Below are 14,657 nucleotides of genomic sequence, written 5' to 3'. Positions count from 1 at the left end.
TTTTGAAATCGGTCATATAAATCTTTCCTCTTTGTAATATTAGTATTTATATGTATATTGTATAATAAAATCCATCAATAATATAATATATTTACTTTGTAATAAAAAAATAATATATACATTACATCAAAATAAATTTAAAATTATTAATAAGAATATTTCATCAACTTTGTGTTTAAATTAAATTTTTTGAAATCATTTTATTTCTAAACGTATGGTTGGCGGTTGGCGTTGCTTGTAAATTCTTACAACTCTGACAAAATATTCTGTCGTTACTCCAATATTATTTAGATTTGTCATTTGGGACGTTGACATCTGACGGACAGTGACATATGAAAACTTAGACAGGTCCATAGTCCAACTTTCACGGTCCATAAAAAGTTTCGAATTTTAGTCAAAGTTACTTGAATAACATATTTTTCAGAATACTTAATAGTTATTTACATGATAATCATGGCCTCTCAAATTGCGAGATCATTGTTAGCGACCACACGTCCGACCACAACTTTAAAGTTTGGTGAGTCTAATATAGTATACCGTTTCAGGCTTTAGCTTTTTACCTAAAACTGTTAATAAAATATGGTTTAAAAAACGTCTAAGTAGTAAAAAAATAATACGATGTTACTTCATGTAGAGAAGATTTATAAGTTTAAACTAAATACAGATATTTATCATACAAACTTTGGACTTTACTTGTATTAATTGGCATTAATACAAACATTTTCATTATACTATTTATCTGTAGTGAACTTCAACCGCTTGCTTTTAAATTTTATTTCTTTCTTTACATTATAGATATAGCTCGTCGCGCACTTAGTGTAACTGCCACTCTACAGCAGAAGAAGTCCCTAAAAGATAAGACCGGCAAAAATGTGGTCCTTGTAGATGGTGTTCGTACGCCGTTCCTGGTTTCTTTCACGGATTATGCCAAGATGATGCCCCATGAGCTTGCAAGGCATTCCCTTCTGTCAGTATTAGATGTTTGTTATGTTGATGATTGGGGTAAAAAAGCAAATTTGACTCTGAAATATACGAGTATCAGAAACATTTTTAATTAGTTGATAGAAAAATATTATAAAATTTAATTTTACACTGATTAGTATACATATATGTGTTACAGGGGTCTTCTCCATAAAACTGGGATTCCTAAAGAAGTTGTAGATTATATTGTCTACGGAACAGTTATTCAAGAAGTGAAGACATCAAACATTGGAAGAGAAGCAGCCTTGGCAGCTGGCTTTAGTGACCGTACCCCTGCCCACACTGTCACTATGGCTTGTATATCTTCAAACCAGGCTATTACTACTGGTAAATTCATTAGTTTGTTGTCATCTACATTACCTTATCCATAAAAAATATTACTTTTAAAATTTAGTTTTAACTAGCAATGTACAATGGCCAATATAGGAAGCAATAGGCAGTTCTTGATAAATATTAAAGGTTACATATTTTAAAAAATATTTTTTTGTAAAAACTTTAATTTGAAAAATGAAATAGTTTTTAAGCTAAGTTTATTAATTCTTTTATGTAATTTTTGATAGGTGTCGGTATGATAGCTGCCGGTGCATATGATGTAATTGTTTGTGGAGGTGTGGAGTTTATGTCTGATGTGCCAATACGACACTCGCGTAAGATGCGATCACTTTTACTGAAGCTCAATCGTGCTAAAACTCCTGCTCAAAGACTGTCTTTACTAGCCTCTATTCGACCGGATTACTTTGCTCCTGAGGTGAGATTTTTTTGCTATCTTAATATTTACTTCTTAGATCTCTCTCTTATTTATCACTGAATAAATTAAAAACTCTCGTTAAACGTAAATTAATAAAGCTTTTTATAAATTGGATTTTTTAAATGATTGGTGACAGAGAGTTTGTCAGTTCTTCTAGCCCGCTCTACGCCCTCGACTGGCGAACTGCTTGTAAATATAAATTTAGTATTATATATTTATTATTATTATTTATAATATTTCACATACTGCAGGTATTTTAAATAATAAATGTCCTAATAAATTTATTAAAATTTTGATATAGCTACCGGCAGTAGCGGAATTTTCATCCGGCGAGACCATGGGCCACAGTGCAGACCGTCTGGCGGCCGCATTCGGCGCCACCCGTGCCGAGCAAGACGAATACGCTCTTCGCTCACACACACTCGCCGCCGAAGCACAAGCCAAGGGGCACTTTACAGATCTCATACCTGTCAAAGGTGAGTGATCTAAAACAACAATTATTTACTGCAATCGCTCATCTATTTTATTTTTCTACACAAATATTCAATGCACAAGATAAATATGTATTTTCTTTATCAGTGGACGGCAAAGATGGCGTAGTGGAAAAAGATAACGGTATCCGCGTGTCTTCTCCCGAGCAGCTGGCGAAGCTTAGACCTGCCTTTGTTAAGCCTCACGGCACCGTCACTGCGGCTAACTCTTCATTCCTGGTAAGACTGTTTCAATATGAACTCGAAAATGACTTCTTGTCTCGCACGTACCGCTACTGATTAAATGTAAAACATATCATTTTGTTTAGACCGATGGAGCCTCGGCGTGCCTAATCATGTCTGAAGCCAAAGCCAAGGAGCTGGGGCTGAAGCCGAAGGCCTACCTCCGGGACTTCACATATGTCGCTCAGGTATAATAATTAATATATTTAATCTGTTAAAGGAAACTCAATTCTGTATTTACATTTTTATATATATAAATAAATTTTTCAGGATCCGGTAGATCAACTTCTTCTCGGTCCGGCATATGGGATTCCCAAGATCCTGGAGAAATCTGGTCTGCAACTTGGAGACATAGACACCTGGGAAATACATGAAGCTTTCGCTGTGAGTAGGAACACAAAAACTTCATCACTTCACATTATTACACATTGTTATTTCAACAAATTAAAAACATCTTCAGATCTTCCGTCTCGATGAGATTAAGAGAATTTCTGATGAAATGTACAAAACTTTTGTTAAACAGGGCCAAATCTTAGCTAACCTTAAAGCAATGGACTCCGACTGGTTCGCCCAGAACTACCTCGGCAAGCAGACCAAGGTACGATAAGTATACTTTATTGTTGCTGAACTCTTTGCTGGAACAACATCGGCGCTTGCATGCATTAGTCATGCATTTTCTAATAACCGACGTGTACGTCCTCAGGTGGGCGTTCCAGACATGAACAAGTGGAACAAGTGGGGTGGCTCCCTCTCTATTGGGCATCCGTTTGCCGCTACCGGGGTGAGTGCTACCGGTTTGAATGATAACTGTTCAGTGCGTTTGATTAAATTGCAACTTATGTGGAACGACAGGTGAGGCTCGCGATGCACACGGCCCACAGACTGGTGAAAGAGGACGGTCAGTTCGGAGTGATATCCGCGTGTGCAGCCGGCGGACAGGGCGTGGCCATGATACTGGAGAGACATCCCGATGCACACACCGACTGAACACCTTTCAAAAATATATTTAAGCAGAAGTTATATTATCCTTTATTATCTAAGTAAACATTTCGCATTAGATTTCCCTACTCTACAAGTGTATACTTTTCGATGACTGTACATTTTATATTTAATAAATAAATAATTTTATTATATTCATATATTGTTTTCCTTCTAGTTCCGGACATAAAAATGGCAACTACAATTGCACCAAAATAAAAGAATCAAACGGGGGAGGGATGTCGTCAAAGAGTGGGTGATAGTGAATAAATGAATAAAACACGCCCAAACTCGAGGACAACAGTTTAATTCGTCGCCAATACTCACTATCAAAGTGGCGACTGTTGAACTATAAACAAAATTAAACTATTTATTATAATGGATCGACACAAACATTTTATGCACAATTTTCACATATTGGCGTGCCGAAGCTGCTTCTTTTCGTTACATAAAAGCGTTATGTGTGAAGATTTTTACAATATATTCTTTGCGTCGCAACCTAAATTAAATCTAGTCAAATATTACGTCCAATACAGCGGAGCGGATAAAAATAAAACTATAGTACACAAAATTATCGCTAACGTGAGTAAAATAACGCATACACAAAATAGTAGTAAAACGTCTCAATAGACAAAAGACCACTCGCTCTCACCGACAGACGGCCGGTCCGATTGGCTTTTTGTGTATTCGGAGACAAATATTCAAATACGGTTTATATATGTACACACATCTGCCTTCGGGCAGAAACACGTTTCGGACGAACGCCTTCGAGGCACTTGCGAACATACTTATCGAGAGGTCTATCGCTCCAAACGGCGAAACATTCAGTCCGAGGCGTCGGACGTGAGCGGAAGAGGCACCATTCAATACTCTAATACATTATTTACATTATAATTATGGATATCGCACGTCCGTTGCGAACTATTGATAAAAATAATTTTCGCTATATTCTTCTTAAAACCTAGCGAACACCCTAGGTGAGAGTGGACTTCGATCCACCGGACCGCTCGCAACTCAGACAAACTCACCACGCGACGGACACGTGTCTCATTTCGTTCTCTAAACTTTAAAATAACATCCAACGAACTCGCGGACGAAACGGTTTTAAGAAAATATTTCAATAATAACGATCTTAGGTAAAAGTTTAAAAAATAATAATATATATCAAATTTTAACACCAGAAGATATTTTTGGCTAAATAAAACTACAAATTACAATACTTCAGACGTAACGACGAATCCATCCCGCTCATTGCGAAGTGACCCTTTCGGGTTCAAGTTAAATCTCTAAAGTATTGCGATTCGTAGACATCGGAGAGGGCTTCTCCCATTCCTCAGACCAACTTTGAATCCAATTGCGGCCCGAATCGTCGGCCTTTATAAAAATATTCGTGACGACTCTTCATATAATATCCATCATTCTGAATTTACGTACACAATTTACGTACGTGACGTCACCGGTGCACCGAGACGAGCGAATCGGAATCTCATAGAGTCGGGACAAACCGCTACATTAGAATAGAGCTCGGACCGTTTCGTGGCCCGCCACAGAGAGAAATTTGTTTAGATTATTAAAAATCGTGGTAAAAGGGATAAAATATTTAATCTGATAAATTGCAACTATGTCGGAGTCCGGTTTCCCTCTATCGAAATAAAACTGTCACTCGCCGAGGCCGCGGCGCGACGTCGCGTGCTACTGGAAGTCCGCGAGCGTCTGCCGCCACGTGGCGTGGAAGGGGATGCGCAGGAGTTTCAACTTCGTGTTCGGCAACTGGGCCGACAGCAGCCGCTGTAGCGTGGGAATGGGGAGGATTTCCACCTGCAACGAAGTGCGGCACGTTTACCGTGTGGTCGACGCGACGAGACGTCCTCGTCGTCGGTCACGGGAGACGAACGGGAGCACCGAGGCGTACCTGCGGCGGTCCGGCGACGTGTCTCAAATCGTCGGGCAGCCTGCACCCGGGCACGGGCTTCAACACGGGTATGCACTCCCCGAGCTCCCTCCTCGCCCCTTGCCCGTCCGCGGCTTCCGTCTCCCCTCCCGCCTCGCACTGATCGATGAAGAGCTCGGTGACGCGGAGCAACTCTATGGTCACGCCCCACATGAGATGCGTCAGGGTGTCTTTCAGCCGCAGCACGCCGCTCAGCACCTGCGGTTTAGACGCCGTTTAGGAGGATACGCGGAACGGAGACCGTTCGACCGAACCGGACCCTGCCAAACCAAACCAAACCTGCTTGTTCGTGGTCGCCGACTGCGACACGTAGGTAGGTATGATGAGTAGTCTCTGGATGTTTGTGCACTCCGCCAACGCATCGTCGAAGCCCACCTGCGACGAGATAATAATAATAATAATAATAGTGATTAATATTTATGTCTCTATCGATCGAGAGAGCTAAGTCGACGCCCGCCACCTTAACGTCGAAGTTGACCAGCTCCAGTCTGGTGAGCTTCGGCAGAGACGCCAGAGCCTTCAGGAGCGCCGACGCCGCGCAGTGCGGGACGCCCCTCTCCAGCCTCAGCCTGCGCAGACGGACGAGTTTCGCGAGCGCGGCGGCGAACGGACTGCCGAACGAGCACTCGCCCAGCTCCAGCGACTCCAGTCGCTCCAGTTGGCCCACCACCTCGCAGGCGCACCAGCCCAGCTCCTTGATGGACGTGAGGGACAGGTGCTGGAGGTCGGTCAACGCGCTCAGAGGTTGCAGGTTGCGCGTCAGGGAGAGGCCTTTCAGACTCTGGAGATGCGGGAGAAAGAGTGTCGTCGTCAGCTCGAACGCACATCAAATAGAAAAATATAATCGATATTTATCACGGACGGCCTCCGCACCTTCAGTCTCAGCAGCTCCAACCTCGGCAGCTCGGCCAAGGGCTCGGGGTCGAGCACGGTGTCGCAGATGGCGGGCGCGCACAGGGCGCGCAACGAGCTCACTCGGCGACACACCGCTTCCACCACGCGCGCCGGACAACGGCACAGCTCCAACCTGAGGATGGAGTAGGAATTCGTGAGCCTTCTTCGAAACGTCAGTACGAATATTACGAATGGATCGTCGGACCGACCGTTCCAGAGTGTCCACCGTGCCGACGCTCTCGATGAATTGGTCCCAGAACACCGTGTCGTTCGAGGGTAGCAGCATCTTCCGTAAGTCCAACCATTTCGTCGAACGCTTCTTTAAGAGCGCGCACAACCCGCCCCAGTCGCTAACCTGCGTTTGAGCCAAATTTAAAAACATTAATATGCCACGTGTGATCTAACATTAGTTAACTCATATATAAATTAGCCCCTTGGGTAGAATGCCTGGCGAACCCCGAGGGCCCATCTTAAGGGCGTGTGAAGGGCTGAGGTGTTTTTAGTGGGTAATAGCAGACGGATTTGAGTGTAGACCCAGCCCCACAGTCCCCGCGTCAAGCTCGAAATCATTGGCGCGGGCCTGCGCAAGCGCATTTTCACCTCATACAAAAAAAAAATTGCCAATAATTATAAGCGTAAACCGAACGTAAGCAATCTTCGCGCACTTGAAACCGATACGGTTCATCTTCTCTTCAGTGAGTAAAGTGTTCCGTAATGTTAATAGCTAAATAGCTTAATACACCAACAGCTCACTCAAATAATATTATGTATGTGTGAATAGGTCTAAGTAGTATTTAAGATAAGCCTTTGAAGAATAAATCAGATTGGAATATTGCTCTGTTGTATTCATTTCTCGCTTCCTCTCATAATGGCAAAGACTACTTCGAGCCTTTAATTATTGTGGTGAGTCTGCCCGATAACTTTGAGATAATCCCTCGTTAGGGTGAGGTAGGGTTAGGTTCTTATAACTCAGCCTCTCATATATTTAGTCATCTAGTGAGGCTTGCTCATACATACATTACATATACTACACAGATACTCCTGACATACAATATACTAGCTAGCGAGCTGTACGGGTAGTTTTTTGTTAATCGGGGTTGGAACCCCACTACCGTTCAGTCGTTCCCAGCCACCGAAGCCCTCACTCACTCAAGCCCCCCGCGATAGATTCAGTCTTACGTGTGAATTTTTCATGCGCACGTGTCTCCAGAGCGCGGGCGTATCCGTCAGCGTCTGCCACAACTTGCAGACGCGCGCGCAGCGTGCCAGGTCTCGCATGCCCACGTATTGGAAAATCTGAAATATGTCGTTTTTAACATTATTTTTAAAATAAATGCCGAATTTTACACAGTTTCTCGCGGCTTTTTGAGTTCATTAAAACTAATGTCTACCTGCAGAGCGACGTCGTAGTTCTTCTCTCGGGCGCTCGCGTGGAAGTTGGAGAAGTTGGCCGCGTCGTCCGCTTTGGTCCTGCCCCTTCGTCGAGGGGAAGGCAACGCGGCCGGCGGCGGCGAGGCCCCGTTCGTCACGCGACGGCCCGCTTTCTCGCTGAAGAAAAAACATAAAAAAAATAAATTGACGCTCTCGGCGCTCCTCTCTCTGGACTCGAAGGATCGAATCGGGAGAGAGACGGTGCGTGAGGTGAGATGTCGCGTCAATCGCGAAGTAAAAATAGACGAATCGAGTGGTTCACGGCTCCGATGCGGACTCACCTTATCGAACAGTTTCGTCGAGGTAGGAAAACCCGGGAGTGATTTTCAATTCTTTATTAGGTTTCCTCCAGCACTTAATTCTAATAATAATAATATCAACGGAGAACGAGGAACAGTTCAAATACGCGGACCAGGTTGGCTGATTCGATCGTTTGTTCCGTTTCGAGTATAACATTTTGTTGTGAACGCGGCCTCGTCTTGACAATTGCGCGGTGAGTCTAATGAAGGGCCATTGTGTTTAGAAACAAATAAATTACAAAATGAAAGTATGCGTCGAACGAGGCCGTCCGATTAATATTGAAATAAAGAGTCTCCGGAGAGATAAACTCTAGAAAATGTTAGTTCGGCAATCCGCGTGAAACGACTATGAAGCGTCGGCCGTTGATGACGGCCAACGATTGCGGTAACGCGTGTCTCTGGAGCGTAGCGGACGAAGCGTTCGGGGTCTGGGGCGTCGCCTGGCTCGGCTGGGCCGAAGGGGCGGGGCCGGCCTGAGTCGGGGCGGAGGTCGCACTCGGGGACACCGCCCACACTTTCTGCCCGTCTGCGCCGCCGGACATCTGAAATTAACGCCGGACACGGATATATAATCGGCATTCATATACGATATAATTGTGGTATATCCCTCGTTTCAATTATTATTTAGTGTTCGGGAAAAATTCCGACGGAATTTCAGAATCGGATCGAGGATGTCTCACCTTCATCCGCAGCAGCACCCGCTTATCGCTCTTCTGAGTTTTAGGAGCCGGGACGAGCCTCGGCACCGGCACCGTGTCGGCCGCCTGATTGACCGAGGCCGGGACGGGGACGGGAGCCTGGAGACCGGACGCGGTCGTCACCCCGGATTTGTGGACCGACGACGGAGGATCCCGAGGCGATGAAGAGTCACAGTTCTACGAAGTATGAGGTCGTTTAAGATTTTAACGCTCTGAGGTCTATCTCCGGGCGTATCTAATATACATTTTCGGAGACAGATTGATAATTAATTTTACTTAGTTATTAATGTAAATTTACCTTGCAGTAGAAGGGATGCGGCGGCGCGTGCGTCAGCCTCAGACAAACGGGGTGGTAGAGACACAGGCAGGCGGCGCAGGCCAGGGAGGGCACGGCCCCGCGGCCGCAGCTCATGGAGCACGGCTGTCGGACGCCAAGCCCCATCTGCGTCGGACTCGGGGTGACGTACGTGCATCTCTTTCTCGCTTCGAAACTATTTTTGACTCTCCGGGAATCGAACCCGGGATCTTCCGGTCCATCGTGCGAAATGCGGACGAGTAGCAATTCTAGCGGTGGTCGGGGCCCACGACTTCGTCCGCGTGAAAGTCGGTTCTATTTTTGCCGTTTCAATGATTCAAGAATTAAGCCATTCACAGTTTCTACAGAAGCTCAGACTAAACATCGCCGGTCTAAAGAATCCGTTCAGAGGTTTTGACGTTTAGGTTCAATTTATCAAATTTAACTTTTTACTAAGAAAGGAACAGAGTAGAATAATATTTACCTGCGCGTGCTTATCCACGTGCGCCGGCCGGACGAGCTGCGCCTGCGCCGTCCTGCGGCCACACATCTCTCCACCACTGCCCGAGGCACACGAGCGCACGCCGCCGCCGACGCGGAGCGACGCGACCCCGTTTTTATGAACGTTTAATTCGACACGCTTCGCGCTTCGGCCGGGTCGCTTCGCGTCGGTGACGGAGCCCGAGCCTCCGCATCGCTCGACAATGACTCTCCACTAATCTCCCTCGCGAGAGGACGACTCGATCTTTCCGAGTTCGATTCGGGCGCGATTAGTGTAGAGTCGGAAACGACAAATGTAAACACACTTAACAAATGTGAGGACATTTGCGAAGAGTTAGCACCGAGAACCGTGAACCACATTTCGATCTGATCGAATTAAGAGACTAGATTTTCTGAATTACTGTAAAACGCATTCGCCGGAGCCGAGCGGGGACCTCTCCGACTACGCTTTCGACGTTCACTCGGATCCGATCGCTCCGGCGAATGTCGCAGCTCCCCGTGAACGTCCCGCGGAACCGGCTGGCTAATTATCCTTTGCAAAACTATCTTTCCCACCGGTTCCCGGAAGTTCACGGTGAGCCTCGTCGTTCGACGAATTGCCGAGCTTCACCCGTTCTCGATATTTCGAATTGAATATTGGCCCGAGAAGAGTGTAGCTCGGGTCTAGGTATGAAACGGTCGTATACCTAGGTTTCTTCCAAGCCGTGTTGTTGTTGTCCGCGGGAGGCTGCGTCTGAGACGTGCGTCTGGGCTGCTTCGGAGTCGTCGGAGCGGAGGGAGCGCCGTTGTTGTTGAGGCGGGACCCGATCGACTTCACCTGTCGTAATTCATTGTTAATTTACAGCGTTTACGCCGATCGACAGTCATACAGACCACCTTAAACTTCGGACAGATGTTGATTGCTACTTTTGAAAAAACTTTCAACAGGCCGGTATCCGATCTACAAAATTCGACAATTCATTAAGAGTATGTTATTTACGGCGGGTTTACGCACCTTGATTTTGGCCGGCGGCGACTTCACCGCGGGCTCGGGGCTGACTCCTTTGGGGGGTTTGGGTTTGGGAGTGCGTTTGACGTCAGCCACCGTCTGAGTGGGCGGCGGCACGGGAGATTCCACGCGGCGGATCACTTTGGCGTCGCTGAAAAATAACCATTCTCTCTTTAACTGTTACGGTTACTGTCGCCCGCGTCACGCGACACGCAACGGAGAGTGATACAAGTTTTACAATCCGATAGATGAGGCCTCGGCCCTCGGGTCGCTCACCGAATGATTTCCTTTTCGGGATCGTCTATACCGAGAGGTTCCTTGAAGAACGAAAAGTTTTCCAGAGTGAGACCGCTCCCTGACAGGTTCTCGGCCACCTGCAATTCGATGTCATTTACGTTTCGATTATTTGACCGTGGGAGATTTCTAAAAAGGAGAACGCCCGACGCGCACCTCTCTGGTAGACCTGAGCTTCTTCCCGCCGGGCATGTAGTAGTAGATGTCGGCGTTGCGGCGCGAGTGCGCATCGAGCGCGGCGCGGTACACCAGCTCCCGCTTCCAGCCTCGCTCCAAAGGCACGCGCAGCAGCGGCGACGACATCTCCACGGTGGGGCGCCGACCCCGGTTGGCCGGGGACGAGGAAGCCTGTCGATTAACCGGCACTGAACTCACCAATCGATAAACCGATTCATCCTTCATTATCAAAATGGGTCCTAATTATTTACCACATTTGACCAACAATCGGCGCTTCGTCGGAGACATTAATATCGAGTTATTTATTAAAATCATTTCGCTCACGGCGCCCTCTTTTTATAATTACATTTTATTTTTTAAACAATTTTTATAAAAAACTAACACAACGTAACATCACAGGTCTCATTTAGGTATTTTTTAAAATATTACATGTAAGCTAAACCATTGTTAAAAAGAGTGTCCATGGAGTTTCTTGCCGGTTCTTCTCCATGAGACCAACTTTTTGGAACCGTGCAACTAGACGTTTCATAAGAGCCTGCAAAGGCCTATTTGAAATAAAAACTTATCACAACACACAACATAATATTACTGAACAATACTAACTTTAATATCCTTTGCCGACTCTATTTTAAAAGGCTGCATGCACAGAATTGTTAATGAAACATTATTATTAAAAAATATTTAATCTTACTCAGAGATACTAACTTTTATCTCTTCTTTACTTCCATTTATCGTCTGTGGCTGCTTTCACAAAGAAAATTCAAAATGAGTGGGATTTCAATTCTGTCTTTTATTTGTTGGTTTTTTTTTTCAAACAAATTCAATGTTATAAATTATAATTTACATAACATGCATTTATAAATAAATTGTTAATACAATAAAAAAATGTGACCCGTGAATGATAAATGTGTATGAAGCTATGCTAAATAGAGAGTCTAGTAAATGTTCTTAATCAATTATAAAATGATTAACTCACATCTGTTGCTCCGTCACCTTCAGATCTTGAAGATAGGGCTGATGACGGTCTTGAACTATCTGTTTAAAGTGATGAAAATTATTCATAGAAAAGTCATCAGTTACAATATAATCTGGGCCTTTGAATCAGTTCAAAAAAAAAGAGTACAATAATAGAACTGGTCAAACTAAATTTTATGAACCAATCAACATCGTAATAATATTTTACAAGATATATATCTTGATAAACGATATTATTTAATTATATCCCACCTCTACAACTAAATACAAATTATATGAAGAAGCAACTATACTTAAAATATTAATAATGTTTTACCTGTGTCTTGTCTGGGTCGCTTTGGAATCTTTGATGGTAAGGTCAAAACTTTTCTCAATGGAGTCACAAGCTTTACAGCCTCAGATACTTGTGTTTGCCAATTTTCTAGTTACAAAAAGAAAAATCACCCTTTAAACTTTACACTAACTATTTATTTGAATTAAATAAATATACAAACAGATATGAAGGTTTATGTACAATCACTTTTAACTGAGGTGTTCCAAAGATATTCATAATCATACCATAAGCCTTATTTAGTTTATTGGACTAAAGTGATGAGATCAAAACATTTCATAGCTGTATGACGATATTAGTAAATTTATAAATAAGGGTGAATCTACAAAAAAAACACAGTCACCTTCACGGAATAGATTGTGAATTACAATTAGTGTGCAAAATTGAAAACTTTGTTGTCCGGTTATATCTTAATTCTGCAACTTATGGAACCAACATAAAATAAGTTGAAACAAATATTGTATAAAATGTAAAATCAGTTTGGAAAGGAAATAAGTAGAGGTATACCTTTTACTAATGTCAAAAACATTGTAAAATCAAAACCATAAAGTTTAAAGTCTTACCTAAAATTTGAGAATAAGCAGACAAGCTGCTATTTTCAATAGACTCAAACCCCTTAAAGTCTTCATCTGTTGAATATCTCCGTAAAAATTTCCAATCCTCGTCTGTGGTGCAAGGAAATCACCAATGATTCATTATTAAAGAATTGAACAAATCTTTATTTAAAGTATAATTCTTTATATTGTTGTAAATATAGTATTGAATTTAGGAATTTTACATTTTATGTTATTGAGTTAGATAAAGAACTCTGCAACAAGTAATGCACAAGAAAAGCAGTCTAATCTAACAACAGACTTACCAACAATCTTATTGAACTCCGTTAGGTCACAGTCACTCTGTTCAAATCCCTTAAACTCTGTGTCTTGTTCATCACTGAAGGCATCAGACGCCCTGCGCTTTTTGCCTTTTTGGTCATCATCATCTTTCTTTTCATTTGTATCTTCAGATAGTTTAGTATTTGATGTGCTTGATGATTCTGGATCAAAAAAAATTCCAATTTGAATATTTAATAACTCCATGTGATAGGAATGTGAAATAACAAGTATAATGGTCACAAACAAAAAATAACAACAGATAAATGCTCATCATCAATGTGTCATTAACTACATATACCTGAAGTTGTTTACAAAAAAAAGGTTATCACAAATTATAACTGCATATATATATAACAGCTTTCAGTCAGATACTATAATAGGCAAAAAACAAATAATGATAATTATATGTAGTATATCATAAGCCCTCTATGAAAATAAAGTGGCAAAGAGGTATAATGTCAAATATAATGCTGCCGATTATAACAGAGAAAGTGGAAATCTCAAATACACTACAAGTTATAAAGCTCATGAAGCTGAGCGAGTTGAGATTATGTATCTAAATATTCAGTTGGGGACACATCGCTTATTAAACAATAAGCAATTTATAATTCTGCCAATAAATTAAAAACTTCATTTCATTTTACCACATTAATATATCAACTATTTGTTATAAGTATAATTAAGAAAATTTTAAATAAAAATCTGCCACTTATATAAAATCCCCTAAATCTATATAATAGATAGCCATTATTTAACCAACACAATCTTATATAGTGTTCAATAAGAGTTTTTTTAGGTTTTAATTGAACACTACCTCAGCACCACTTTTCATAGTGGTGCATATAGACATAATCACAAACCATATGACTATCATCATGTTAGCTGATGAATATTAATATTATATTTATATTATGTTAGAATAAAATTTTGCATTTACTATATAATGATCAAGATGTCAACAGATATGTTAGGTTATGTTTTGGCCAAGATACAAACCTTCTTCAGGCTTGGCTTCTTCCTTGGATCCCTCCATCAAAGCTTCTGAGAAAGGTTGTGAAGCCTGTTCAGTATGTGTAGCCTCTTCTACAACTTCATCACTACAAACAGTAGCATCCTCTGACACCTTATCACCAACCGCCATTTCATTCGACATTGTCAATTCTAATTATATCACAATACTAGTCTTATGCCTTGTATAACCACATTACAAGCACTACACTACACGTCCAGGCTACAGTACGAGTAAATTAGAAACAGAGGTTGTGGACTGTTGTGCGCGTCACTAAGGCGATTTCCCGCTAATATTGTCAGAGAAAAAACTTCAAGTAATACAAGCAGGCGACACGTAAATCGCTGTTTTTGAGTACCATAAACGTTATTTAATTAATATTTTTATATGGTTAGACACTATATCCAGACATTTAGATTATAAATTATCAGAAAATTATATTAATATACGTCAACTTTATTTTCTAGATAAAATGTCGTAAAATCATAAACAACATCCGCTAGACAGACGCCACATTTT

General features: G+C 42.4%; 2 protein-coding genes across 2 annotated transcripts; one reads left to right on the top strand and one right to left on the bottom strand.

Annotated features, from left to right (window-relative positions):
* Positions 1 to 329: 329 nt before the first annotated feature.
* Positions 330 to 3,579, top strand: LOC123707793 (trifunctional enzyme subunit beta, mitochondrial). The gene is made up of 11 exons (XM_045658131.1): positions 330 to 517; positions 796 to 967; positions 1,121 to 1,308; positions 1,542 to 1,729; positions 2,031 to 2,205; positions 2,309 to 2,439; positions 2,529 to 2,630; positions 2,713 to 2,826; positions 2,966 to 3,040; positions 3,146 to 3,223; positions 3,295 to 3,579. The coding sequence occupies exons 1-11, from the start codon at positions 445 to 447 to the stop codon at positions 3,427 to 3,429; spliced, it is 1,431 nt and encodes a 476-aa protein (XP_045514087.1). The 5' UTR covers positions 330 to 444; the 3' UTR covers positions 3,430 to 3,579.
* A 1,424-nt stretch (positions 3,580 to 5,003) lies between these two features.
* LOC123707834 lies at positions 5,004 to 14,641 on the bottom strand. The gene is made up of 21 exons (XM_045658190.1): positions 14,126 to 14,641; positions 13,114 to 13,290; positions 12,818 to 12,919; positions 12,240 to 12,344; positions 11,925 to 11,983; positions 10,928 to 11,119; positions 10,754 to 10,851; positions 10,484 to 10,628; positions 10,176 to 10,306; positions 9,473 to 9,524; positions 8,992 to 9,135; positions 8,676 to 8,870; positions 8,326 to 8,537; positions 7,657 to 7,813; positions 7,445 to 7,561; positions 6,475 to 6,620; positions 6,245 to 6,398; positions 5,832 to 6,152; positions 5,651 to 5,746; positions 5,333 to 5,569; positions 5,004 to 5,238 (listed from the first exon to the last, which is right to left on the bottom strand). The coding sequence occupies exons 1-21, from the start codon at positions 14,280 to 14,282 to the stop codon at positions 5,113 to 5,115; spliced, it is 3,123 nt and encodes a 1,040-aa protein (XP_045514146.1). The 5' UTR covers positions 14,283 to 14,641; the 3' UTR covers positions 5,004 to 5,112.
* Between the last annotated feature and the right edge of the window lie 16 nt (positions 14,642 to 14,657).

The sequence above is a fragment of the Pieris brassicae genome, chromosome 3, assembly GCF_905147105.1.
Source record: "Pieris brassicae chromosome 3, ilPieBrab1.1, whole genome shotgun sequence".
In the NCBI taxonomy this organism is placed as follows: Eukaryota; Metazoa; Arthropoda; class Insecta; order Lepidoptera; family Pieridae; genus Pieris; species Pieris brassicae.
The sequence above is the reverse complement of the archived record's forward strand: the minus strand, read 5'-3'. Positions and strand labels throughout refer to the sequence as shown.

Coding starts and splice junctions, on each gene's coding strand:
- LOC123707793 (XM_045658131.1), top strand. CDS start 445: ATGATAATCATGGCCTCTCAAATTGCGAGATCATTGTTAGCGACCACA. Junction 968..1,120: donor CTTGCAAGGCATTCCCTTCT/GTCAGTATTAGA, acceptor TATGTGTTACAG/GGGTCTTCTCCATAAAACTG. Junction 2,440..2,528: donor CGGCTAACTCTTCATTCCTG/GTAAGACTGTTT, acceptor CATTTTGTTTAG/ACCGATGGAGCCTCGGCGTG.
- LOC123707834 (XM_045658190.1), bottom strand. CDS start 14,282: ATGTCGAATGAAATGGCGGTTGGTGATAAGGTGTCAGAGGATGCTACT. Junction 13,291..14,125: donor AGAAGCCAAGCCTGAAGAAG/GTTTGTATCTTG, acceptor TTTTTGATCCAG/AATCATCAAGCACATCAAAT. Junction 10,852..10,927: donor AGCTCAGGTCTACCAGAGAG/GTGCGCGTCGGG, acceptor ATCGAATTGCAG/GTGGCCGAGAACCTGTCAGG.